This window comes from Opisthocomus hoazin, chromosome 13 (genome assembly GCF_030867145.1).
Source record: "Opisthocomus hoazin isolate bOpiHoa1 chromosome 13, bOpiHoa1.hap1, whole genome shotgun sequence".
Taxonomy (NCBI): Eukaryota; Metazoa; Chordata; class Aves; order Opisthocomiformes; family Opisthocomidae; genus Opisthocomus; species Opisthocomus hoazin.
Genome location: NC_134426.1, coordinates 27,410,969 through 27,436,960, shown reverse-complemented (window position 1 = coordinate 27,436,960; position 25,992 = coordinate 27,410,969). Strand labels below are relative to the sequence as shown.

Sequence of the window (25,992 nt, the reverse complement as noted above, 5' to 3'; positions counted from 1 at the left end):
TGTAACTTGAAAGCACTGGGTAATGATTCGCTTTCTGTGTTGGAAGATTTTGAGGAAGTATGGTGTGCCCAAGCCAAAATTTGACAAGAGCAAGTACAACAAGGCGGGCAAAGAGCAGCATCCAGTGAAAGTTGTGAGCACCAAGCGCCCAGTTACTAAACCACCGACCAAGGAAAAGTCCATGCTCAACAGCGTCAGGTTGGTGTCTTCGGCCTTTTGACAGTTGTGAAACATTTGATTTCTCTCCAGGAATCCAGATTTTTATTCCCCTTCCCTCTGTATTTCCGTGTGCGGGTTGGAAGAGGGAAATGCGACTTTGAGATTATAAAAGACCTGCAAGGAATGTTTTGGTTTGTTGAACAGATGAAAGAAAACTTTCATCCTAACGTTCACTTTGTCCCTTAGCCGAACAGCCTTAAGTGAGAAGAAACCTACTGTAAAGCCAAAATCTCCTGAGAAGAGCAAACCTGAAGAGAAGGATCCTGAAAAGTCTCCCACGAAGAAACAGGAAGGTAGTGGCTTTATAGAATTTTTCTGTAGTATTACATCGTAGGAAAGAAAAACGTTTGTTGTATTGGCGTGCTTATATGATGTCATGATAGATGTGGCTTGTCTTTGGTTTTAATGAGTCTGACTTATTTTTTTAAAGTAGTGATTTAAAATGCTGCTTTTATTTGTATATCTGTAAATCTGGACTCATCGAGGTAAGTGAGAGCAAGCAATTCGTGCAACGGTGTGCGTGGGCCATGTGAACACACCGGGTAGAGAACTGACTTCCGGAGAGGTACGGTTTCGAGGCTTTTTTTCTGCAGTGAGGGGTTAGGAGATCATGGGGTTGAACTAGGTGGTTTTAAATTCTGTTTCTCAACTTATGTAGGAAAATTATTAAGTTAGAAGAGGAAAATAGGATGAAAGAGGAGCTGCAGATGCCCCATACCTAGTCTGTCTGTGGAGGAGACAGCACAGCCGTGCCAGGACAGGGGTTAGTTCCAGGGCCTTGCTGGGTCTTTCTTTCTCTGGTCAGGTGGAAGGGTGGATAGACATGAGCTCGGGCTCTGCTCCTCACTGCAGGAAGTGCCAGGGTAGCTCAGAGAGGGGAACCTCAGTGTTCAGCCACGTGTGGACCCTTGATACCTGGTTAGATACGTTGGTGGAGCTATCCCGGAGGGCACCTGGGGGATTTGTGTCCTGGGGAGGGAAGGGGGAGTGCTGTTTGCTGAAGGCCACACTGGACCTGCAGAGCACGATGTTTAGAACTGCTGGAGAAAGGAGCCCTGGTGGGATGGGTAGAACCAGGAGCAAGCTGGCAGGTGGCCACCTCGTACACCGACGGGTTTCCTGTGTGGCCTGCAGCCTTTGTAGCCAGTCATTAACTGTTTGGTGATTGTATCTTTGCTGTCAGTTCCTGAGGAGAAGTATTTGACACTGGATGGATTTCACAGATTTGTGGTTGACCGATCTAAACAGGATATCCGTAGCGTGTGGAGAGCTATTCTGTCCTGTGGATATGATCTACATTTTGAACGGTAAATTTTGCAGATCTTTTTGTGATGGTGATACTGGTTCATTGTACTCACTTTAGAAAAAAACTTGATCTCAAGTGTTGCCACTCCAAGTAGCTTTACCCAGTGTTAGTAACACACAAACTTCTATCCATGGCTACAAGGCCTGTAGAGAAAATTGTTCGTTATTTTCTTAACACATGCTTTAAAAGAGTCACTCTGCTGTCACAGTGCAGGTTCCTGACTTTCTTGTGCACAACACAGCTAACAGAGGCGTAAGCCACACTGTCCTTTTCCAAAGCGTACAATAAATTGCCTGCTGAGAGCTGTGGGCCCATCTGGCTGTCTCTGGGTTCCTTCCACAGCAGCTCTGCGTTCCGTGCGCTGGGCAGTCGTTTACCCTGCTTCGGCAGGGGGGTTGGACTAGATGACCCACAGAGGTCCCTTCCAACCCCTACCATTCTGTGATTCTGTGATTCTGTCTGAACTGACAGTGCTGTTACTGGGTCCGCGGGAATGTGGGAGAGGGAGCCGTTACTTCCTTGTTAATAGTGTGCCAGAAGAAAGCCCCTTGAATGAATCCTCCTTATCTCCCCGTGCAGCCACAAGCTAATTGCCACATCCCCTTCCCCTGTATCCGCTTCAGAGCGTAAAGAAGATAGCGCAGTAAGTAAGCTTGATAGGCAGGGTTTTTTTCTTATTAAGTAAGAACAGTGAGGCAAGGTAGGTGGTAAATCAGTGCTTACTCTCAAACTGGAATTTCTGGAGCAGAACAGCTCTGCTAGAGAAAAGGGGGGAGAAGCTGAGCAAGCTGCCTGGCAGTGTGCTCGGCCGCTCTTGGTGAGCAGCGTTGTGCTTCCATTTCAGCAGGTCCTGTGCCTCTTGCCTTGCAGGTGTGCCTGCATCGATGCCAGGCATGCTCAGAAAGCGTCCCGGAAGTGGACGCTGGAAATGGACGTAGCTCTTGTCCAGTACATCAACCGGCTTTGTCGTCACCTTGCGATTACACCAGCACGGCTCCATCCCCATGAAGTGTATCTGGATCCAGCTGATGCAGCAGATCCCAGAATCTCCTGTCTGTTGAGTACGTAGAGATTGTCTGCACGGAGGCTTTCTGCAGTGGAAGGGCTGGGCTCCTGAATGACCTGGCTGTCGCCTGGGTAGTGGGGACGCTGCCTTGGCAGCTGCAGATCAGAGCTCTGGGGGCGAGGGGAACACTGAGTCTGGGTCTCCTCTCCCTCGGGTGGGCTTGGGCACGGCGGTGCCTTGGGCAGCACGGTCAGAAATGGCGTGTGGCTGGGCTCTGCTCCCCGAGCGTACCTCCTAGGCCAGGCTGGAGCAGGAGGATTCCTGGTGAGCTGAACTTGCCGGGGGCAGGGAAGGTTGGATTTCGGTTCTGGGCATAGGCAGACTTGTCCCCTAAATCCTGTCCTAAGCACTGAGCTGCTTTAAGAGCGTCTCCAGGTAATGCAGATGTGGTGGTGATGAAAGGTGCTGGACTCGGACACCTGGGGACTCAAGATCCAGGAAGGAGCATCGCGGGTCACGGCTGTTCTTGCATCTTCAGCCCTCTTGTCGATGTGCAGAGGTCAGGAGGGGCAGCTTTAGAAGGAAGCTGGTGTGGCTCCGGGACTGAATCTGCTGGGAAGACGGACTTTGCAGTAGGTAGGGAGTCTCTCTATCTCTCTGACTGGGTGCTTCCCACTTCAGATGTTCCCGTTGAAAGCCTGCGCCTGCGGTTTGCACTGCTTCAGTCTCTCAATACGACGCTGGAGACGTTCTTCTTGCCGCTGGTGGAGCTTCGGCAGACGGAGATGTACGCAAACAGTATTGCTGCGCTGCTGCAGGAGGCCAAAGGTCGGTTTCTCAGGGGACACAGTTGTGGCCTGAAAGCTGAATTTCATAGTATGTTTTGCAGAGGATTTTGGTGCCTGTGTGTGTGCTAGAAATGAGAACGTGGAGGGGAGAGGGAAAGTGAGACAGTGAGCGGTTTCAGCGTCCTGCCAAAGGCTCGTTGGCTGCATTCGCGGCCCGATAAGCTGGCACACGCTGTCTGAGTTGGCAGCTGAAGAGTAACATCAACCCGAGGGCGCTTCTCAGCGTGGGAGGGTTTTAGTTTTCTTCGTTTGTTTTTTTAAAGGCAGGGGGAATCATTCTTGCAAGCAGTTAATAGAAACCGCGCGCCTTTCTTGACCATGGAGGGAGCTGGCCCATCTTTCCCATCGATGGGCGGCCTTCAAATGTGCCGTTATCTTCCTGGGGGTATCTGTAAATTTAAATCCTTTGTGAGTCAACAGGCAGCAGATCAGGTGAAAGTCCCAGGACACGTTGGCATCCTCGTTGTCACCGAAGCTGTAAAATTAGAGAGATCAAGAAAATACTTACTGTGCATCAGCATTTAGAACAGTTTTTACAAGCCTCCGTTAGACGACAAACCAACCCAAGATTTAGGTCCCTGCGTTTCCCAGGCTGGCTTTCTCCTGAGGAGGGAGAAGACACGGAAGTTGCCACAGGTGCCAGCGTGTGTGAGGAGGCTTTTGTGTTCGCCCAGCTCAGGAAAAAAACCAAACTTGTAAACCCAGCACGGGGGAGCGAGGGATGTTCAGAGATTTTGGCTTTATGGAGCCCGTATTTGTGGTGCAGTGTGACAGCCCTGCTTTTGAGCGTGTTTTCTTGCCTCTGGCATCCCTGTCAAAACATCTCGGGTTTGAGAGCTGTTTGGCACCGTCTTTCTGCTCTGCAGGGGTTCTGGTGGAGCTGCTAGGAGCTGTTGATGTAACATTAGCACCGTGTTCGTCAGGGTTCTAGCCCAAGGCGCTGCTTCCAGCCAACGTTAGTAACAAATACTTTAAAAAAAAAAAGTGGATTAGCCATATCTTACCTACCGAGTGAAGGTGAAATGATTATTCTACTATAGTGCATTAGAGAATTTCAGAAAATAAGATGGTGGAAGGGTAGATTAACTGTATTGACGTGTACTTCTTTCTTTAGGTTTAATCTTTTATGACACAAAAGTAACTGTAATGAACAGAGTGCTGAATGCCACCGTCCAGAGAACTGCTGATCACGCAGCCCCGGAAATCACCCTGGATCCCTTGGAAATAGTCGGAGGTATGGGAAACACCTGCCCTTTTCAAAATTAATCCGTTGCCACAGTTTAGATCTGTGTTAACGAAGCTCAGATGCTTACTGATGCAACACACTCTGAGTACGGGGATTTGGGTTTTTTCTTTTCTTTTTAAACAGGGGAGATCCGTTCTTCGGAGAATTCCTATTTCTGCCAGGCAGCGCGACAGCTAGCCTGCGTGCCGTCCTCACAGCTCTGCGTTAAACTGGCCAGCGGTGGAGACCCCACCTACGCGTTCAACATTCGCTTCACCGGGGAGGAGGTGCACGGAACAAGTAAGTCAGGGGTGGAAGAGCTACGGGCACGGGCGGCACCAGCTGCAGCCGGGAGAACGCAGTCCGGGTGGAATCCGAGGTCCCCCCGGGACGTGCCTCCCTGTGACTTTGGGGAGCAGCGGTACCCGTGTGGTGGTTGTAGTCCTGCAGGTGGAAGGGAATGAGGCTGCCAAGAGTGAAGCAAGTCAGGTGGGTCGTTTTCGTGTGTTGGCGAACAGAGCAGGAAGCGTGAGTGCCTGGGCATGCGGCTTGGCTAACCAGAGCAGGGGAATAAACCGTTTCTAACTAAACTTGCTAAACTTTTCCTAGCTAGAGCGAGTAAATAAAGTCATAAAAAGTTGCTTGCAGCATGGGGAAAGCATTCAGTAAGAAAGTCTTGTCAGGTGGTTCTGATGCTCGGCCGTGGTGAACCCAAACTGTGCTGATAACGACTTTTTTTATTTTGAAGTATTTTCTTGTTAGTAACGAGCTGGGCAATGCTGCTGTGGTTTTTGTTGTTACAGTGATGTGAGATTGTATAGCCAATGGGTTAAGATACCATTAAATACGGTGTGGGATACATTCTCAAACGTAGCTGTCGAGCAACACGCGAGGGTTAACGGCTGCAAACGGGCATGCCCAAGCGAGGTGCTTCTGAGAATGGTTTTCAGCCTGACATCAGAAGTGTAAACGTCAGCTTGTCCCCACCGAGCTGCAGAGATGGTGAGCATGGTGAGGGGCTTGTTGCTTTAAAAGCTCTCCTTAATTTTTCCAGTAAATAGTACTAAAATCGCATCCTCCTCATTTCTGTGAGGAGAGGTACAGTATTTCTCGTAATCATTTTAATAATTTTCATGTGGCTGGTTAAAAGAACGAACCCCTAAAGGAACAGACAGTTCCCTGCCCTGAGTCCAGCTGAGCAGCGCAGGGACGGGCTCCCCGTGACACGGGAGTGCTGCTCTTCTGCAGAAAGCCTGGAGCCATAACCTTACGTCGTTAACCAGGGTTGTTACGCCTGCTCTTCTCAACACGATATTTTCATTTGTGAGGTTTCATTTTGTGAGGTCTCCTTTGTGTGGATGCTCTCCAGCCCCTTTTGGATATGGACGTTCTCGGGGCGCTGGCCCGCTGGGGTGCTGCGGGGGTTGCTCGTACTCCAGGCAGGGACTCGATGTGCAGGAGCCGGGGGGGTTCTGCTTTGCAGATCTGTTGAGTAACTGACAGGGCAGCAAAGCAAACAGCAGCTCCGTGGTGAAGAAGAAAATTGATCACTGCTATCTAAATGAACGCAGTCTGCGTGCCGATGGCGATAGGCCCTTCCTGGAGATCCACGGGGCAGGGGGAGTTCGGGGAGAGGAGCCCGGAGCGCCCTTCTCGTGCGAGCTGCTGGTGTCGTCTGTGGAACCGCGCGAAGGGGAACTCTCCTGAGCGTGCTCAAAGGGCTCCTCGGTGCCCGCTCTCGGGGGAATTCTGTTCTGGCGAAGGCCTGTGCTGGTCACGGACGGTAGCTGTGAGGAGAGAAGTGCTGTGTCCGCAGCTCGGCGCCTGTCGCGAGTTCTGCGCGTTGCCTCACGGCTGTTAGCGTGGAAACGCTCCGTTGGTACGAAGACAGCGCCGTTCATCTTCTAACCGAGTAACAAATTCCATTTGCAGGCCGACTGGTGTAGCAAACGTTGGTGCTAGTCTTACACGTCGAGTCCTGGAGGACAAAGCAGTGCTTGGGAATTCAGCAGGAAGCCATTCAGTGAATATTTTTTGCATATAATTAGGCTATTTAAAGATGGGCTTGCACAGGGGTAGGAAGCTGGCATCTCCCTCACCCCTGTTTCAGCCATGTTTATGTGCAGCTGGAGGTGAAGCACACAATTCAAGGCTCGAAACGTGGTTTCAAGGAGAATGGCAAAGTCCGGATCGCAGGGCAGCGGGCAGAGGCCTCGGAGCGCGGTTCGTTACTGTGCCCCTCTCTCTTGCAGGTGGATCTTTCCGTCACTTCCTCTGGCAAGTTTGTAAAGAGCTGCAGAGCTCCTCGCTCTCCCTGCTGCTGTTGTGCCCGAGCTCTGCAGTCAATAAGAACAAGGTGCGAGGTCTCCATGCGAGGAATGGAGTTGCTTTTCTCTTTTTGCGTGCGTGTGTTTGAACCGGAGCAGAACGTGTTTGGTTGGGGGTACAGGGAGAGGCTCCAGCTCCGCAGCCCCTGGTAGCGCCTCTAGCTGGATAGGTCTCACGTGCCCAAAACACCTGATAAAGCCGGTCCATGAATCCCCTGTTGCACTTCAGAGGACACAGCAGGTACTTGAAGTACCCAAGCAGTCAGAGCTGCGAAATGTAGCAGAACTGAGACTCCTGGTCAGCGTTCACTTAGAGTGGATCTGGTGCCGTTGTCCGCTTTAGAGCGAAGCCGTTTGCTGCTGGTAGTGTTCCAGCAGCGTCACCAGGCAAGTCGGTGGCATCCATCCACGCTGGTTGATGCGTAGTGTCCTGTTTTGTGGTGTCGATCTATTACAGGAAAGCTTGTGGCCCAAAGCATTCACAGTAGCTGAGGTGTAGTTCCTTCCTAGGAATACTCACAAGGTACTCGAAGAATACTCGGAGAGCTCGTTTCCCCAAAGACCGGCTCCGTAGCCAACCTGGCTCCGCACGCCCGGGCTGTATTTCAGAAACATCCTGCGGCGGAAAGGCTGGGATAGCGCCCTGCTGCCACGTGCAGGAAAGGCTCGCGAGCGCTGATGAACAGAGCTTGTAGGAGTGGGGCTTGGTCGTTACGTGACGAGGTAGCGTGACACGGTATCCCTGTGTGATGTCTGCAGGCTCCGCGCCGCGCCTGAGCAGATCCTTTTGTAGCCACCTAAACAGTGTTCACAGCGTCCAAGCGGGTATTTTCACCGGTGGGTTACCTCGTGGGCCCGCAACGAACGCGTTGGTCGTTAACGGCGGGTTTGTGTGCCCCGTTCTGTTTGTCCCCTGCAGGGGAAGTACATCCTGACGCCCAGCCCCATCACCTATGCGGAGGAGCAGTTGTTCCATTTCTTTGGGCAGCTCCTGGGTATCGCGATTCGAGCGGACGTTCCTCTGCCGCTTGACCTCCTGCCCTCCTTCTGGAAGACCCTGGTGGGAGAGCCACTGGATCCCGACGTCGATCTCCAGGAAGCTGACATCCTCACCTACAACTACGTCAAGAAATTTGAAAACGTAAGTGACTTTTGGGGGGTTTTCCTCCCTCCTTTCCCCCCCCAGGGTTTCCTCCGTAAGCGCGTCGCTCTGGCAGCGCTGACGTACTGCCTGCCCTAAAGGGGGGTTGCTGGCCCCACGGCTGGCAGCTCCTTTTCGTGTGAGCAGGGTCGTGGGGTGTTTTGACTCGCCTTGGGCGCAGGATTTTACATCCTGACGGCTTGGGGAAGCTGCTCGGTCTCCTCCGCCGCCAGGCGCAGCGGGATGACGGCTGCCGAGATGTTCGCTGGAACGTGGCAGCGCTGAAGGAGAACAGAACCCGCCAAAGCAGTTCCTGGCTGTCGCTGTCCCTGGCGTGGGTGGAACGGGCGCGCGTCGTACGCTGGGGCGGTGCCTTGAACGGGTCCGGGAGTGACGCAGTGCGACCTGCTGGTCACCGGCTCTTGCGTTTCGTGACAGATAAATGACGAGACGGAACTGGAAGCTCTGTGTGCAGAAATTGCTTCTCAGCACCTGGCAACAGAGAGCCCTGACTGTCCGAACAAGCCGTGCTGCAAATTCACCTACCTGACCATGACGGGGGAAGAAGTGGAGCTCTGTCCCCGGGGCAGGCACATTCCGGTGGGGTAAGCAGCAGCCTCCTCGGCAGGACATTGCGCTGCGTTACGTGGGAAAGAAGCATCTCTAGAACAGTTTTCCCGGCACCAGGCTCTCCAGAGATGCTTCTGTTACCAGCTGAAGGCTGGAACGACCTGGGGAAGCTTCGCGCTGGCTGGTGGGAGCTCCGAATCGCTGGTCGCTGCCGCTTGGCGTGGGCAGCTGGGGAGTGGTGCTTGGTGGCCGTTGGGTGCCCGCGGTGAACACCCGCAGCGGGAGGCTTGAGAGAAATGGGCAAGCGGGAGAGGAGGGAGCTGCGGAGAGTGGGATTAAATCGGGAAGCACCAGGATGTAAATAGCATAGTGCCCACTCTTGGTTATTCGGAAGCGGAATCTCCCCGCAGAACCATGAGAGGAGAGGGAGAGGAGGATTAAATTGGGAAGCACCAGGATGCAAATAGCGTAATGCTCACTCTCGGTTATTCGGAAGCGGAATCTCCCCATAGAACCGTTCCACATGTAACGGTCTGGGGTGCAGCAAGAGGACCCTGACACGCTCTCCTGCTTTGTCCGGGATCTCCGCCCTTGCAGATGGGAGAACAAGGACATGTACGCAGCAGCGATCCGGAGCTTGAGGATGCGCGAGCTGCAGACTCCGGAGTGCATGACCGCCGTGCGTGCCGGGCTCGGGTCCATCATTCCCCTGCAGCTTCTGACGGCGCTGACCCCTCTGGAGATGGAGCTGAGGACGTGCGGGCTTCCGTACATCAACCTGGAGTTTCTCAAGGTGGGAGGGACTGCAGCTTCTGTGGCAAAGCCTGCCTGTCGGGCGCCTGGAGGAGAGGGGTCTCCCGCGTGGAAGGTGTTGGGGAGAACCTTCTGCTCACGGTGCAGCCGGGATGGGCCTCGTGGCACGCTGGCCTGTGCTTGGACCACCCCTCTTTGCCCCCGAGGGAGTTTTTTAAGGTTTCACTGGATTCAGGAAATAATAGGAGTGGGGCTTGTTCCAGAGAGGAAAAATGAATTCACTTTTTAACATCAAATTTTAGATCTACCTCTATTTTCTTGAGCTTTAGTCAATATTGGCCACTTGAGCTAAGGGCTGAAAGAGCTATTGCCCTTATTTTGGATTGCAAATAGCTTCTGAAAATCTAAAATTTATCTGTAGCGGACAACTTCTGGTCCTAAATACTTCCATTTCGCTAGCGTAAGAATTATGCTGTAAAAAGACCCGTTCTCTTGTGTCAGAAGTTGTCGAACGTTCTGAGCCGTGGGCGTCAGCACTGTTCTGCATTTTCCTTAAATCCACCACAACAGCGGCGTGTGCCGAGACGAGTCTGCCACAGAATCCGGAGGGCCAGAAAGACCCAAACCCCCCCGTACTGGCGGTCTGCCGCGGCTGGGTTTGCCAGCGGCTTTGGAAAGGCCGGAGGGCTCGGGGAGAGCGGCGTAGCTGCCCTCCCCTCCTCGCCTCACCTCTCAAGGCGTGAGCGGGGAGGATTTGCGAAGGGAGAGGGAAGCAGCGGCGCACACCTTGCTCTCCTTTCTCGTAGGCGCACACCATGTACCAGGTGGGCTTGATGGAAACCGATCAGCACATCGAGTATTTCTGGAGCGCGTTGGAGACGTTCACGCAGGAGGAGCTCTGCAAGTTCATAAAGTTCGCCTGTAACCAGGAGCGCATCCCCTTCACCTGTCCCTGCAAGGACGGAGGCCCCGACACTGCCCACGTCCCGCCGTACCCCATGAAAATCGCCCCCCCGGACGGCGCCGCAGGTGGGTTTGCCGTCCGGCTCCGGAGGCAAAGGAAACCCCTTCTGCTCACGTCGTGGTGGCTCTGGCTTCCCCTTCCCCTTTCTCTTGGTTAAACGTGCACAAAGCACGACAAGAGAGAGGCGGGTAGTCATGGCTGTAAATAAGAAGAGGTGTTCAAACCGTGTAAAAATAAAGTTTAACTACTTAAAGCGTTGCCCTCCAGAGACAGTAAGAGACTTGGGGTAATATTTGCCTTGTATGCTTTTAAAATGATTGGGCTGTCAGAAAAAAGTCACCCTGAGTTCTGCCGGAGCAGCACCGCAGCGTGCAGGGTTACGGGCAGGAACGTGATGGCTTGGAGACCCCTGGGGAAGGGGCGCGGGGGAAGGCTGCGTCCGGAGAAGGCGGCGAGAAGCGGAGGGCGCGCTCAGACCCGCTCTGACCCGGTGCTTCTGCCCCGCAGGTGCTCCGGACTCCCGGTACATCCGCGTGGAGACGTGCATGTTCATGATCAAGCTGCCGCAGTACTCCTCGCTGGACATAATGCTGGAGAAGCTCCGCTACGCCATCCACTACCGGGAGGATCCGCTCAGCGGCTGAGCGGGAGCAGGGGACGCCAGAGGTGACCGCGGGATCCCGTCTTGGCTCGGCTCACGCTGGAAACCCTTGGATTCAAGTAAAAATACCTCCTGTAACACTGCGTGGCGAGCTGGAGGCTAATTTATTTTCTGACCTTTTGTTCCCGTTACAATAATTCCTGGAAGACTTCACATTTTGTATTTGTAGACCTTGTGGTGGACTGGTTATTTTGCTGCCTTGTTTGTGGAATATTTGTAGGATAGTTTAGTAAAGACCAGTTTGTGTATAATTTAATTTTGAGAAACCTTTAAACATGTACATTTCTAATTTTGTAATTTAGAATGACATCACCCATGCGAGCACGAGGAAAGCGAGGGCGTTCGGGAACGCTCGGAGGTGGAGGCTCGTAGATCGCTCTCCCCTGAAACATTTTTGAGTACAAAAATGGAAGGACGCAGGCGTGGGGAGGGAGTCGCTGGCGGGCGCCTGCGGGGACACAGCACGGCACCTCTGCTGTCGCAGGCAGCGAGCGGGCAGAGTCCCTGGCACTTGCGTGGGCTCTGGAGCAGAAAACGCGCTGCCAAGCTGCCTGTTTGTGTTCTGCCACTCCCCTGTAACTTCTTCAGCTGGAAGCAAGCACGCGGGCAGCTGCCACCGTTGATTTGGGGTTTCAGCTCCACACTCTTGATGAGGAAGATTTATAATTGAAAGAACAGTGAAAGGGCCGTAATTCAGTTGGGTTTTCGCCCTCGATGTTCTTGAATGTCTGCTTTGCTTAGTGACAGAATAATTTATTGTAATTAAAATAGCAGCAGAAACAAAATGGCTTCTCTCTGTCTGGTGTAAGATACCACAGTCCAAGCTCACGATCTGTGACGTTATCCTATCCCGAACAAGCTTTCAGAATTATCAGCGTGTGGTTCCGCACCCGTAGCGCATTTTTGTACTCAAAAATTATCTTTGATCTAAGAGCAAACCCTCCTGGAAACGCGAGACCCGAGAGGAGGATGAGGGAGGTGGGGGGGAAGACGCACCGTCACTGGTTTGAAGATAAAGCTTCTCTTTTTCTGGGGAAAGGTGATAGCGGACTGCGGAGAGAGGACAGTTCTCTCGGCTGTTTGTTGTCAAACGCCGCCTGGGCTGGCTCCGAAGCACCCCTTCCACACGTGGCTTTTCCTCTGCTCGCCCTGCACCGGGCGCGTTGAAAAGCCTGGCGTCGCTTTCTTCGGCACCTGCGAGGATCGCCCGCGTGCTGGAGGGCGGCGGAGAACGTCGGCGCTCGCCGCGATGAGCAGGTGAAGGGCCGGCACCCAGCTACAACGCGTGACTTCCCCTCCGCCGTGCTCGGCGCACCTCGGCCGGACGAAGGGTCTGCGCTGGCCCGCGGGGAGCCGTGCCGCCAGGGTGGCTCTGGGTGTCTCGAGAAGACGGCCTGCGCCTGTTTGGCTTGTCGGTGGGAATGGGAAAAGCTGTATTTATTGTATATTATTGTGAATATTGGGAATTATGAGTGCGTGGTGCTTGGAAGATGACATGTGCGTAAGAGGAAAGCCTAAACCTGTCTGTATATTCTTGTTCTTCTGTGAGCGAATGGGACAGCGTGCGTGCACCGGTGGTAGAGACAGTCGCTGGCGCCGGAGTCTCCAGCCCCTGGGGGAGGAAAGCGGTGTCACCTCCTGTTGCGTAGCGCCCTTCCAGCGGAACAGATGCGTGTCAGAAGAATATTTACTCTTGAGTCTTGTGCATTTCCTGGTAGAAGCAGACAGGTAGCTGAGAATCACTCGGAGTCGGCGCCAGCGCGTGTGGAGCTGACGGAGAGCAGGGGGAAGCCGAACCCCGAGGAGCCGCTGAATTCCCATCGGGTCCGTGTCACGGCCGCTGCCAGGGATCCATCTGGGGCTCCCTCCTGGCGATGGGACCGTGGGTCGGGCTCCGCTCGCCCGTTCCAAGTCCCGGTGCTGCGGGCGGACGCGCAGCGTGAACACCTCGCTGGCAGGGGCTCGGGAACTCGGCGTGCCAGGGCCCTCGAGGCTGCGAGTGAGAAACGGCCGCTGCTGCCTGCCTGCTCCTTCCAGAGAGCACGTCTGAGCGGAGCCTCTCTGCGTCGGGGCCCTGAAACGCGTGCTGTGAAGTTACTTGATACATATTTATTACAATTAATTATTTATGATGACAAATAACAAACTTTTAGTCGATGCTGTTTACACCTTGCTGTGTAAATGAAGCTCCTTGTACAGGGACAAGGTCACGCCGATACCTAACCCTCCCTGACTTCCGTTTCAGCTGAAGGACGGTAGCAGCCCTGCAGGAGAGCGAGCTGGGGGGCTTTTTTTTTTATGTTACTCGGAAGGGAGTGCTGCAGTGGTTCGACCGTAGCTCAAATGGCCTTTTAATTAAAGCTTTTCTAATCATCATTACTTCCTTGTGCTTTAAATGGACTTGACCTTGTCTGTAATAGGCTTGTTTGTCAAAGCAAAGATTGGTTTGTGATTATTATTTTTTTTTAATATATATTCATTCAGAATGTAAAAATTATACTAAATAATGGAAAAACTCTGGAGCTGGGTATTAGTTCTAGCTTGGTGTGTGTCCATCTTGGTACCGTACACAGCATTAACCTGTTAAGTGCTCTTGGCCATACAGTGTACACTTGCATAAAGGAGATTCTTAACATCCCTTGAGCTGTATCGTGTCCTTCTTTGGGGCTGCAGACAATCCCAAACCCTCCCACCACCCTGCTGGAACCGGGTGGCAGGGTCTCTGCGGTCACATCCCCCAGCGGTGGGTGAGCATGCTGGAATTTGTATTTACTCGGAACAGGACTGTAAATATTTTGTACAAAATGGAAAAAGCAAGCGCAACGGAGGGGAATGTTTCTCTTAACAGAGAAAGCACAGCGTTTCTCGTGCCAGGGGAACAACGCAGACTAAGCCAGGCTGCCAGCTCAGTCGTTAGCGATACAACTTTTCATACTAACGACTTCTGCACGCGGTGTCCTGCTGCCCTTCCCACGCCAGAGCCGCTCTCCCCAGCAATGCCAGCACGAGGCTGGTTGCCACCTGTTTCTAAAGACCTTTATTCTGCTTTTCTTGTATAAATAAATGCTTATGTTTGGTGGAAGCACCTGTAAAATGTCATTATTTTAGAGCGAAGGTCACGTCCACCATCGCTAGCCTGTCGTGCTGCAGCGGGTGGGGCAGGGCCTCCAGTCCCAGCCTTGCCCTGGGAAGTCAGCTGGCTTGTTAGCCCTGCTATACCCAGTTAATTAGCCTGCTGCCCCCAGTCATTAGCTAAGAGCAGCCCGCCCCAGCTTTTGCATTATCAGTTCTCAAAGCACAAGGGCTGTGACCAGCGCTCACAAAGCGAACTCGGACAGGCTCCAGTGCAGGTAACGACAGCGGCACGCGCATCCCGACAAACTCTCCCCACGGGCGTCCGTGAGCCCACCGCGCTTTGCGTCCCACCTTTGTACTGCACAGCGGCTTCAGGACACCATAGATAAATTTTATTACAAGGGATTTAAAAAGCACGGCCTAACGTGGCATTAAAAAGCATTTTACAAGACAGTCCTGGGCTCGGAGCTTAGCCACCACCACCACTAACTCCCACTCCGCATCCCGGGTGAGGCCGCGTGGCTGGGGGTGCAGACCCCTCCCTGCCCCTGGGACCCCCCCGGCTTCCCGAGGCTGAGCCCAGCCCCGGCAGGGAACGCTCAGCCGTGGGCCGGGCTCAGCTGGGCGAGCACTGGGTGTCACCGAGAGCCCCTACGGAAACACGGCCCCGGCCACTCCCGAGGCAGGAGGGCGGCTGCTGTCTTGGGATGCAGCGAGTAGAGATCACAGAAGTAAAAACCTGTAGTCTACGCTCACAAATAATTAAAAATACATACATTTATATAAAATGATCACTGCCTATAAAAATTTAAATTTGTAAAGTCTTCAAGGCCATGGCGATACAGGAATTTACTTGCGCTCGGATAAATCAGAGTGCTCAACGCGTGTTGTCTGCGCCGTGGGTCACTTCTCCGGGGGATCAGGTGCTGGGCTCTGGGCTTTTGCCTAAAGGGAAGGGGAAAAACAAAGGCAAAACGCCGTTTTCAGAGAGCACCTGATAACAAGCAAGCGCTGGAAACCTCACTGAAGCAGCGAGGACCGTAAAACACCGTCGCAGCCGGGCAGGCGTGTGGGCCGTGGCCCCGCAGAGCGGAGCACGGCTCTCCTGCCGCGCGCGGGCTGCCTTACCTGCGTGCTCCGGCGCCTGGAGCCGGCGGGAACGCCCGACAGCGCAAGGCTCCTTCCTCCTCCATCGCCGGCGCTGCAGAAGAACAGGGACACCCTCAGAGGAAGCAAGCCTCGGCTTTCAGTGCTCTTACCGCTGAACAAACACGGCTCCTCCCTCCAGGGTGCTTAGGAAAGCCGAGGAAGACGCCCTTCCTTCTCCTGCACCCCGACCCGGTTATTTGCAGAAGCCCCAGACCCTCTGCGAAGCGCAAAGCGAAGCTGAGCACTACAAGGGACAGCTGCCGAGGCGCCATCCTGCATCGCCTCCAGCGACCGCTTGGCCCACGCTGACACAAAAGCCTGCGGTTGCTGTTTGACGCTGGGGTGAGCACCAGGCCGATGGCGCCGAGCGAAACCCTTCCCGTCCCAGGCAAAGCCGAGGGAACCCGGATTGCTCCGTGAGGACACGAGGCCGAGGGCTGGAACGGCGTTCTCACCGCTGCTGGGCTGCTGCCCTCTGAGGATCAAGCTCCTACAAGGAGCAAACCTTGCTCCTGCGGTGCCGCTGGTCCCTTCCCCGCAGGGGAAGGGCTGGCGTGGCTGCGTGAAACAAAGAGAACGGCGTTACCTCGGGTGGGCTACAGAAGTTCTCGAGAAGCTGGGTGTGAAGTCTTCTGGATGAACATTCCGAGTCGGTCTCACACGCGGCGTTGTCCCAGCTGCAGTGTCACTCGCGCCTCTGTTCCTCGCTTTCCCCTCGCTGGCAGCCCCCTTCCTGGGCTTCCCTCTTGAGCGGGGAGCATCGCCAGCCCTTGCCGAAGAGGACAACGGTGCGCTCCAGGCGTTTGCCGTGTTACTCGGTGACTCGGTCCCTCGCACAGGATGGCTGAGCCTCTGCTGCCCAAAGCCTTCCGTGCACCAGGGAGAGACGTCTCCTGAGAGGACAAGAATACAGCGCTGAGTAGGAGTTAGGAATAGGAACTAGTAATAGGAGTTAATCAGTAACAGGAATAGTAACTGCAGCATGAGACGTTAGACACCATTCAGATAACAAAACTAGACCTCATTTCCACTCCAGCAGCATACAGCTTCCTAGCCAAGATCTCTGAGGATACCGAGTTTCAAGGATTTAATCTTCCTTGCCTAAAACTAGACTGACGGTAGAGGATTGAAGATTTTTAAATTCTGGAGACAGCACAGGGTAACGCCACCTACTCAGCTCGGAACGCGCACAGCGTTCCCGCGAACGTGAAGGAAAAGAGCGCGCGTGAGCCCGCGTTTTGCCCGCACCTTGATGCCGGAGTCGTCTCCGCGCCAGCTCTGGCGATTCTCTGCTCTCTCTGTCGGCTGGAGGAGACAGCAGCGAGGGGAAGCGGGCGGCCGGGCTGGCTGGGCGCAGGGCGCAGTGGTGCTAAGGCAAAACACACAGCTGAGTGTCGGAACGCCAGCTCATTCAGACCGATTCCCGTAAAAACGCCGCAGAGCATCGCCCCTCAGGAAGATGACAGTCGGGAGGGAAGTGTGTTTAGGAAGAGGCAGGTATCGCGTGTCGACACCCGCAGTTTCTCTTACACAGAGCTTAGGAATAACCAGGAGCTGTCACAGGGCCGGAGCAAAAATGGAACCGGCAGCGTGAGCTGGTGCCGCTGAGCGGAACCACCCTGCGCGTGGAGCTCACGGTGCAGCCAGCAGCCAGACGCTCCCTTATTCAGCCTCCTGCCTCCCACGCCTAAAAACGACCCTGCCATGCCAGTCCCAAGCACGGGGAGCGTGTGAAGTACTGTCACGGTAGTTCTGAGCACGTCCCCGGTATCAGTGCCATCATAAAAACCAAATTCAAGGACAAAAATCACGTTCAAAGTGATTTCCAAGTCATGATGCCCACCGAAGCTGGCTATCCTGGCTATAAAGCCACGGTTTTCTGCAGGTGAATTCCATCAGGGAACAAACAAGAAGATGGAAACCCACAGGACACAAAACAAAAATACGAACTAGAAAGGAAAACACTTGTTACCTTTGTTTGATTACAGGAGTACTACTTGGAACACAAATCTTTGAATACCGGGTGTCCTTTTCCTTGTTTGCAGCCAATCTGTATCGTTGCAACTCGGCTCCAGTAACTAATTCTTAACAAGCCCCAATTACCCTACACTAACTTCACCAGAAATATTAGAAGCTGGCAGATAAAGCCATCTTTGCATTCTGCACTTCCAAAATAGTTAGATAGGGTGAGAAAAACATAAAGTCTTCCAACAGTCAACTGTACTAGCAAGTTGGCGTGGTTTAACCCAGCAGCCAGCAACGAGGACCAGACAGCTGCTCGCTCACTCCTCCCGCCACAGGGGGATGGGAGGAGAATGGGAAAGAGTCAAACTTGTGGGTTGAGATAAAGACAGTTTAAAAGACAACAAAGGAAGGAATAGCAATAATAATAGTAATAAAGAATATGTAAAACAAGCAATACACAATACAATTTTTCTCACCACCCAACAACCGATGGCACAGTCTGTTCCCGAGCAGCGCTTGTGGAACTCTCCGAACTCCCGGAATTCACGGGTCCCCTGGCCAACCCCCACTCATAAACCGGGCGTGACGCCTGTGGCGGGGACTATTTCCATGGCCAGCCTGGGCTGGCGGCCTGGCCATGCTCCCCCCAGCTCCTGCACACCTGCTCATCAGCCAGGCATGGGAAACTAGAAAAAGGTCCCTGATTTCTCAGGAACAACTAAAACCATCAGTGTATTATCAACATTCCTCCCATACGAAATCCAAAACACAGCAGCTGCTGGGAAGGAAACAAACTCTATCCCAGCCAAAACCAGGACAGAAGTGGATGGGACTTCTCCTTGGTGTCAAGCACTACTGTTTAGCAAAGGCTAAGCTACAGATTTTTATCCGATTTCACTTCTATTAATACTGCGTTTACAATTACCAAGGAGAGGACAGGCCTAGAAAGACAAACAAACAAAACACAGCTTCACTAGTTTGTTATTAGGACTGCAAGCAGGTGAAACAGCCGTGAAACACAAAATGAGCCAGCTCAGCGTTCTCATAACTTTTCTGTATTCACAGCAAATCCCAGGGGACTGTCTCTTCCACGGGCACACCGCTCCCTGAACAGGAGTCGAGAAGCATTCGAGCGCCAAGCGGTCTAGCTGGTATCTGCCCAGCGTTCTTGAAAAGCAGTAGCAGCTCCAGCAGTACCAAGGCCCGGAGCCCTTTCCATGACAGAAGTATCAGACAGCGATGTATAGAAGAATCGGAACATCCCAGGGAGCACCCTGCAGCACCCGCCGCTACATAAACCCACCACTGCTATTCGGCTGAGCTTCTGACATATTCACACTCTTACCCCCTCTCTCTCTTTACATCTACCCCTTGAGACGTTCCTCCATCTCCTACATTTGTAGTTGCGTTGCCTGCTTCCTCTCTTCCTAACACTGCTCATACGCTTGTGCTCCTCTCCCGCCTTCGCTGTGATTCATACATCCTGCTTTCAACATAACTTCTATGTGCAAGTCAAACATTCATATTGTGCAATTTCAGGGCCTTCTGTTTAGCTTTTGGTATGAGGGCTTTCAAAAACAATTGGTATTTTTCAGTAAGTGCCCCAGCATACCACAACATTTTAGGTGGGACCCATAGGAAGATCTGACACAGGGGGCCATTGCTTGGATTCCTGAAATGTGCCACAGCAAGAGGCTGTGGGACTTGGCACAGTTCTTGAACAACTGGCTGTGATACAACAGCTCAAGTTCTGTTTAGTACCTGATGATGGAAGAGTATCTCCTCTTCTAGTTGGATGCCACAAAATTCACACGGAATCATAATGGTTCCTTCTGCCTGGGCAGCTTGCGGCTGGGATGAAGAGGGTGACCTACAGCTTTTGGACCTGACGGCATGCAGACCATCACATTCCCGTGGATTTGGAGAACTTCTTTTACTGAATGAGGCAAAGGCACTTGCTGGGTTACAACCTGTCTGTTATGCAAGCAACATGGGAAAATTAGTCCTCCTGATGAGCACAGACAGATTTTAAAAACCACGCTTTGCAAATACCAAATCACTAGAATCCTCACAGTATCACAGAGTGAGGACTGCACTCTTGTCCCATCACGGCAGCAGAAAAAAGTCTTTACTGCAACCCCCCCGACAGAATAGAAGGAAGTACTAAACCTGGTGAAGAATCAGGTCTTCAGCAGGGTAGAGCTCCTCACAAAACTCACACGGCAACATGATGACCTCGTCACCTGCAAAGTAAATAATGGTTATATCCTCTGCCATAGACACGTCTGATGCAGCTGGATCGACTTATCTTCGAAATTCCCGTTCTGTGCCACAGGACAGCAACGAGAGCAAAGGCGAAGGAAATCCTTACTCTATTCCCACTTGCTCAATTTCACATAAGCAAATCCACATCACCCAGAGTGAGAGCAATGTTTTGGGGTCAAAGATATACCCAACAGTCTGGTAAAAAAGCCTTCAGTAAATCCTTCAGTACCATTTCTCCTTCCAAAATAAGCTGGCACTTCAGGGCTCCCCCAGATCCGCCCTTCCTATAACCCTTACTTCAACAAGAAAGTTGTGACCCACTCGGTTGTTACGAATCTCTCGCCACATATCAAGGTCAGAAATTCACCATAGCTTTTATTTCTTCTTCCCTTGCTGTCTTGCTTTAGTAATACCTCTTTGAAAGGAACTATTTTAAACACTAACGAGGGAGCAGAAGATACAATTTAAGAAAGGAAGGAAGAATGGTACTCGGGAAGAGTCTGATCTCCTGTGTATCACCTAAAAATGATTTAGAGGGAGCCTCAGAGAGACTCATTTTGACATTTCAAAACACCTAGCTAATCTCTGACATTCCCAATCCAAGAATCCTCTCTTTCCTTCTCCCTTCCCTCAAAGTAAAAAACCCCACCCCAACAGCATTTATACTTACTTTTTATGTGGCTTGACGTGCTAAAGGGCACTAAAGAGTCCCAGGAGAAGATGGCTGCCTTGTCCGTTTCATTAAGACAGGCCGATGGCACAGACTCTTTGGTGTAGTATTCCCAGAAGTCACTGGGAATTCCAGCTGCAGCATTACTGTGAGGATTATTCTCGTTTTGTAGGCTAAGAGCCAACACGTAGTCTAAATCGGCGTTCCACTCTTCGTAAACTGACAAACGAGCATTTTCATTCCTTGTCAACTGCTCCAGTTCATCCTCTTCAAAAAGACAAATACCATAAATTTGAGAGAACGTTCAATCTGCAAAAAGCAGTTCACTTCTGTGCATGACACTGGCTCAGCCATGAGGGTTTCCCACGTGCCAGTGGACACTCATGGAGGTCAGCGTTTCAAAGCCCAGAAGGACACCTGTATCAATTCAGGAGGAAGAAGGGAAACAATCATCCTATTTTTGTTTGCAAAAAGCAAAAAAAGGAGAGAAAGAGGAAGGTTGCTCCTCTTAATGCAAAAGCTTGAACTTATGCATCTTGGGAGCTTTACAAATTCACCGAGGAACCTTCTGTGACCTCCACTGTGAACAAGGCCCAGTTAATATACTGTAGCCTCGTCCCTTGTACAAGGCTGAAACACTTCAGCTTTGCTTCTTCAGTACATCGATGGAAACCCAAACGCCTTTCAGTGATACTACATCTGACAACAGTGGGAATTGTATAGGCACAGAGGAAAACCACACAGTATTTTCTGATAGGAAAGCTACACTAAAAAGAAAACCAGGCTTCCAGAACAGGGCCCAAGACTCAACCGATGATGCCTAAAGAAAGGCTAAGTCCTCCTCCCCCATGCTGCCCTATTTCAGATCTCTCTGGTATTTCATGTGCCGTGATCACATGAGAATTTTAAAGAAAGCTTACACGTGCATAAAAGTACTACTTGTGCACACTCTCTGGAATGCAGTATAAGTGGCCGACAAGCTACAGCTCTCTAGATTGTTCAGTTCTATTAACTCAGCCCAGAAGCTGCTTCTACAAGCCAGGCAGTCTTCTACAGCAAAGACTGTAATTTAGTATTCTGCAGTGCTAAACCCCGGGAGTGGTCCACGGCGTAAAGCAGAGCACGGATTCAGCCGAGAGCTCGTGGAAAGGCAATGCCTTAAGCACGACACGACCCGCCGCACACGGAGGCAAGAGCCCAGAGGCTTCGGAAAGAGCGGAGGCATTGACAAGAGTCTCAGCTATGCCCTGACAGGATGTTACTGCAGAAACGCGCAGCACGACGTAGGTGAACCCACAGCCAGATCTTACCTACCCTTCTGCTTCGCTGAAGTAAAGAGGAGTGCAGCTGCTAAACAGAAATGGACCGAATCTGCAGGGAGCCAACAACTCCAATTTCACTAGACACTTGGAGACAAAAGAACAGGCAGTGGACTGGGCTTTCACACCGGGCAGCTCGGCAGCCCGCTGTTTAGCTGGCTTACACCCTTGCAGTCCTATTGCACGGTAAAACAGTCCCACTCACATTGCCTCTGGAGCTTTCATTGTCCAGTATTTTCGGCAGAAAGCAATTACAAAACCTTACACTCGGATCAGCTGCCAAATGTCACATTAGAAGCCAATTTTCACTCTTCTCTACACCTTACTTTGCTTTTGATCTCTTTGTACTGCTGAAACACTTCTTCTGCTAATGTCCTTAAGTGTTTTGTCTCCTAAGCAGCTGCTGTAAGTCTGATTTTCTAGCACACTGGCCATTCTCCACAAAGGCCCAGCACAGTTACCTGAGCTCAGTCGGTTTCTAGCGTCTCGAAGGGCGCGCAAATCCACATCCTCATCCTCGAAGCGAGGCACTGTTCTGCTTCCTCTTACTTGTTTCACTTCTTGCCCACAGACTCCAGGATGCTCTTTTAGATCTTTCACCATGACGTTACGGCCGCACCCACCGCATCTCTCGGTCCTAGCTCCGCAGTAGTTCTCGTGCTCCTGGAGCTTGTTGAAGGCCAGCTGTATGTCGCAGTACCGGCAGACGGCAGGACGCAGAGGGCAAGCTGACGCCTGGAAAAAGGCAGAGGCATTATTCTTCGCGTACGGAAGACAGAAGCAAGGTGGAGGGAGGTTCTCAGTTTGCTTCAGAGTTGAGCGGTCTATTGTTTCTTTAGCCAGATCCAAAGCTACACTAAAGAATAGCCTGGAATACGATACTACATGAGAAATGCAAGAACAACGCGTGGTATAACCTGTGCGGTTATAAAGGTGTCAGCTGAAGCACTGTGAATACTCAGAACATTCTTTTTAAATCTGTAACGCTGGGACAGCGGAATCATGAGGTGTTTTTTGAAGTTAGCTTTTACATACGGTCTTGACATCCAGTACTGACCACATTTCATTGAGTACTGCTAAAAAGTGTCTTGGTGTGTGTAATATTAGGGAACAGATTTACAGCACATTTACTACTCAGCAAGGACTCCTGGCATATGTTCTTTACCCTGCGCTGAAAGACAGGTAAGTTGCCCTTCAAAAGGGGTTAAACATAGACGAAATACACATTATAACTGCAGACACTGCAATAACACATCAGCAATTGCTTCACAAACAAAACTACAAGCACCACAGAAAAACGTGCAAGATACACTACTTCCAGGGTTTTGAACTGGACATATCTTCAAAGAGAATCTTTTTTTCGTCACCTTTAAGCAGACTCGTGTGGCACTTCCAGAGCTGTCTTTAAATGAGCCCACCGGAAGGGAAGGCACTGACATTTATACCAAGATTGCCTGTGACGGCAGCCAACTGGATTCAGAAACTCCGAAAATCTGACTGTGTCCTATCTGAGTTTATTTTACAAGCTATTTTCAAAGTCTGTTGGACACAATGAGTTACTAAAACTCACATAATGACTGCAGTAGAGTCAGAAACATGAAAGGAATGAAAAAAGTCAAGCTAATCATATTCTGTACTTCTGAAACAGCCTACCATTTTTCATCTTGATCACTAACAAGGACAAAATCGCCAATTATCACAGATACCCCTTTGATACAAAGACTTGAGCAGGCTGCACCACTTTGATGCAGTTTCCAACCACCTTCTCCCAGAGGGTGTGGATTTAGGAAGAACAATTCAAGAAAAAGGATGCATAAATCACAGGCTGGAAACCAGGTCTTGGCTGGCAGAAAGGCTCTAGGATCAGTGCTTGGAAATACCAGAGAGTATCTTCCAAGTGTGTAATAATATAAAGTCCACCAACCTCGTGATCCTTCAAGAGACATTTTTCTGTCTTCAACTTACACTTGCAGGTAACCTACAATAAACAGACCTCATTAGATTAATTGCCACAGAAGTCAGCAGTTTTAGAGGAGGAATTTGTTTCTCACCTGTACGTGTTCAGACTCAATATGGTTCTTCATTTCAGACTTTGGGATTAATTCACTGCAGTAGCGGCACACTTCAATATTTCTCCTACAGTGGATTTCATGCATGATGAAATTAGCAACAGGAACATCCTTTTTGCTAGAGAAAGTCACAGAGGTTGCTTTTCAGAAAAGGCACCGACAAAAGTTTCAAGTAGTTTTTCCATGGAAAAAAAAATCCTAAGAAAGCTTTGTATGAGTTCATGATTTTAGATAGCTAACTAATGAGACGGGCAAGCCCAGCCAGGCCTCCACGTTGTTTTATAGCTGGGACGTTAAAGTATATAGCATGCAAAGGTCACCGTTTCCACATTGCATTAAGATAACATCAAGGTGGATTTACTTCCTTATGTGAGAGAGAGATTTTGCAGCACAAACAAGTATAAACTAATCAGAGAAGATCGGTCTCTTCCTGAAAATAACTTGGCTGTAAGAGGTCAAACAGTGCTTTGCTTGGAAAAAACAAATAACACGTCCTGTTAGGCCAGATCTGTTCAGGGAATGATAGCAGTAACCATATCACTCTGCAGGCAAAACTCCCCAACTCTCTTCATTTCCAAGACACTCATTTTCCTACCTCGAGAAGGACGCAAGGCTTACAAACACAAAAGGTGTAAGAAGAACTGAGGCACTAGGAGCTTCGCCCTCACTCCTGCCTCAGGCAGGCAGAGGTAGCATCACTTCGAGACGGATGTCTCATTCCCCCACTGCACACATGAAATCAGCCTTCAAAACACCAAAATGGACTCGATAACCTATTGCTTAGCACGTTCCGCATCGCAAAGGAAAACCACTACAACGGTTCAGGTTTCTCCCTGGCCAGATCCCCAGCAGCCTGGCAACCCAGCCACGTCCAGCAGCAGCATCTGAGCTGCCCACACGCGCTGCCTGCACACAAACCGGATGGGTGCCGCAAGAAACTGCGCATTCCGCTGTCTCTTTGAGGAAAAAACAACCAAAAGTCCATTTCTTTAGTTGCTTGTATTCAGGATGCAACTTCTGACATTCCATCACAGAATCACAGAGTGGCAGGGGTGGGAATGGACCTCCGTGGGTCACCCAGCCCAACCCCCTGCCCAAGCAGGGTCACCCACAGCAGGCTGCACAGCACCGCGTCCAGCCGGGGCTGGAATATCTCCAGAGAAGGAGACTCCACAGCCCCTCTGGGCAGCCTGGGCCAGGGCTCCGTCACCCTCAGAGGGAAGAAGTTCTTCCTCACGAAGAACTACCAGGAAACGTGTTACCAGCACCGGAGCGTCCACAGAACGGGAGCCGTTATCGAGGAGAAACAACGGCCCACAGCACTGCGTGCCTGGGGGTTCTGTGTTTACAGCTCTGCCGCCGAGCCACGCAGCTGCTGAAGAGAAACTTGCCATCGTGTACGTCACGTCTACCTCACTGAAAATCCAGCGTTCGTTTCTATTTGAATCCTTTGGTTTCTATCTTGCCTGTTAAATCAGAAACTTCGGCAGGGGGGTTGGACTAGATGACCCACAGAGGTCCCCTCCAACCCCTACCACTCTGTGATTCATAAAACGGTTTGGGTTGGAAGGGACCGCAAACCTGATCTAGTTCCAACCCAAGCTGAGCAAAGGTTGGGGGAATTACAAGACGTTAATACCTGACAAGGTAAAACCCAGACACGTTTCTAAAAGACAGCAGGTTCACCGCGGATTTGCGCCTTCTGCTATTTCCGAGCGTTCCGAGGCAACAGCAGCCGCCGGTGACCCAGCGGCCCGCCGACGCCCGGCCCAAGGTTTCGTTTCTTACCAGTTGCCGCACAGCCGGGTCTCCGCCTCGGGAACGGCCGCTATGGCCATGGCTCCGTCCGGGCCTCCGCCGGGCAGCCCGCTCCCTCAGCCCCGCTCCCTCCCTCAGCCGGGGGAGAGGACCCTGTGCTTCCTCCCTCCCGCCCTCGGGAGCGCAGCGCGGCCGCTCCGAGGTGGGACCGACCCGGGGGAAGCGGCGGGCCCGGCCCCGCCCCGCGCTTCCTACCGGCCCCTTCACCCCCGCCCCCGGGCGGCCCGGCCGGCGGCTGCGCACTGCGGTTCTGCGCTCTCATCATGGCGGCGCGGGGCCATGTGCAGGACCCCAACGACCGGCGCCTGCGGCCCATCTACGGTACGGACCCCGCGGCCCCCGCTCCCCCGGCCCGCCCCGCCGCCGCGCCCTCGGCCCGCCCGGCGGCTGCTGGTGCCGGCGCGGCGGGGCCCGGGCCCGGCAAGCGCTGCCCGGCCGGCTCCTCCGGCGGGGCCCTCCCGCCCCGTTCCCGCTCGGCGGGCGGGCTCCGCGGGCAGGGGGAGCGCGGCCCCGGGCGCCCCGCCGGGGGTGGCTCTCGGCCTCCCGCCCGCTGCCCCGCTGAGCCCGCGGTGCGTGTCCATGTCCGGGTGTGCGGGGAGCTGCGCGGAGCCCGGTCCCGGGGACCCCGCTCGGCGGACCCCC

General features: G+C 52.3%; 3 protein-coding genes across 7 annotated transcripts in view; 2 read left to right on the top strand and 1 right to left on the bottom strand.

Annotated features, from left to right (window-relative positions):
- The window catches only part of HECTD4 (HECT domain E3 ubiquitin protein ligase 4), a 77,765-nt gene extending 64,107 nt beyond the window's left edge, over positions 1–13,658 (top strand). For all 4 annotated transcript variants that reach the window (XM_075434501.1, XM_075434499.1, XM_075434500.1 and 1 more), the window contains exons 64-76: positions 47–198; positions 406–512; positions 1,403–1,526; positions 2,396–2,586; positions 3,213–3,359; positions 4,494–4,613; positions 4,749–4,904; positions 6,857–6,960; positions 7,851–8,072; positions 8,511–8,677; positions 9,240–9,435; positions 10,202–10,424; positions 10,867–13,658. In XM_075434501.1, coding sequence (XP_075290616.1) covers positions 47–198; positions 406–512; positions 1,403–1,526; positions 2,396–2,586; positions 3,213–3,359; positions 4,494–4,613; positions 4,749–4,904; positions 6,857–6,960; positions 7,851–8,072; positions 8,511–8,677; positions 9,240–9,435; positions 10,202–10,424; positions 10,867–11,003 — 2,046 coding nt within the window. In that variant the 3' untranslated portion in view covers positions 11,004–13,658. The remainder of the gene's footprint in view (positions 1–46; positions 199–405; positions 513–1,402; positions 1,527–2,395; positions 2,587–3,212; positions 3,360–4,493; positions 4,614–4,748; positions 4,905–6,856; positions 6,961–7,850; positions 8,073–8,510; positions 8,678–9,239; positions 9,436–10,201; positions 10,425–10,866) is intronic.
- An 807-nt stretch (positions 13,659–14,465) lies between these two features.
- TRAFD1 (TRAF-type zinc finger domain containing 1) lies at positions 14,466–25,544 on the bottom strand. The gene is made up of 11 exons (XM_075434505.1): positions 25,321–25,544; positions 23,515–23,650; positions 23,388–23,441; positions 21,925–22,198; positions 20,145–20,411; positions 19,379–19,452; positions 18,971–19,183; positions 16,493–16,613; positions 15,831–16,137; positions 15,224–15,296; positions 14,466–15,040 (listed from the first exon to the last, which is right to left on the bottom strand). The coding sequence occupies exons 1-11, from the start codon at positions 25,368–25,370 to the stop codon at positions 14,999–15,001; spliced, it is 1,611 nt and encodes a 536-aa protein (XP_075290620.1). The 5' UTR covers positions 25,371–25,544; the 3' UTR covers positions 14,466–14,998.
- Positions 25,545–25,557: 13 nt separating this feature from the next.
- NAA25 (N-alpha-acetyltransferase 25, NatB auxiliary subunit) overlaps positions 25,558–25,992 on the top strand; it is a 32,062-nt gene continuing 31,627 nt past the window's right edge. Inside the window, exon 1 of one of the 2 annotated variants that reach the window (XM_075434504.1) lies at positions 25,558–25,671. In XM_075434504.1, the coding sequence (XP_075290619.1) occupies positions 25,614–25,671 (58 nt within the window). In that variant the 5' untranslated portion in view covers positions 25,558–25,613. The remainder of the gene's footprint in view (positions 25,672–25,992) is intronic. The other variant, XM_075434503.1, reaches the window with a different exon arrangement.

What these genes read in the sequence shown, in the direction of transcription:
- TRAFD1 (XM_075434505.1), bottom strand. Translation starts at nt 25,370, where the DNA reads ATGGCCATAGCGGCCGTTCCCGAGGCGGAGACCCGGCTGTGCGGCAAC. An exon ending in CACGTCAAGCCACATAAAAA is followed by an intron (nt 19,453 to 20,144) that starts GTAAGTATAAAT and finishes TTTACTTTGCAG; the next exon opens with GTGACGAGGTCATCATGTTG. An exon ending in AGATACTCTTCCATCATCAG is followed by an intron (nt 16,614 to 18,970) that starts GTACTAAACAGA and finishes GTTTTGCCTTAG; the next exon opens with CACCACTGCGCCCTGCGCCC.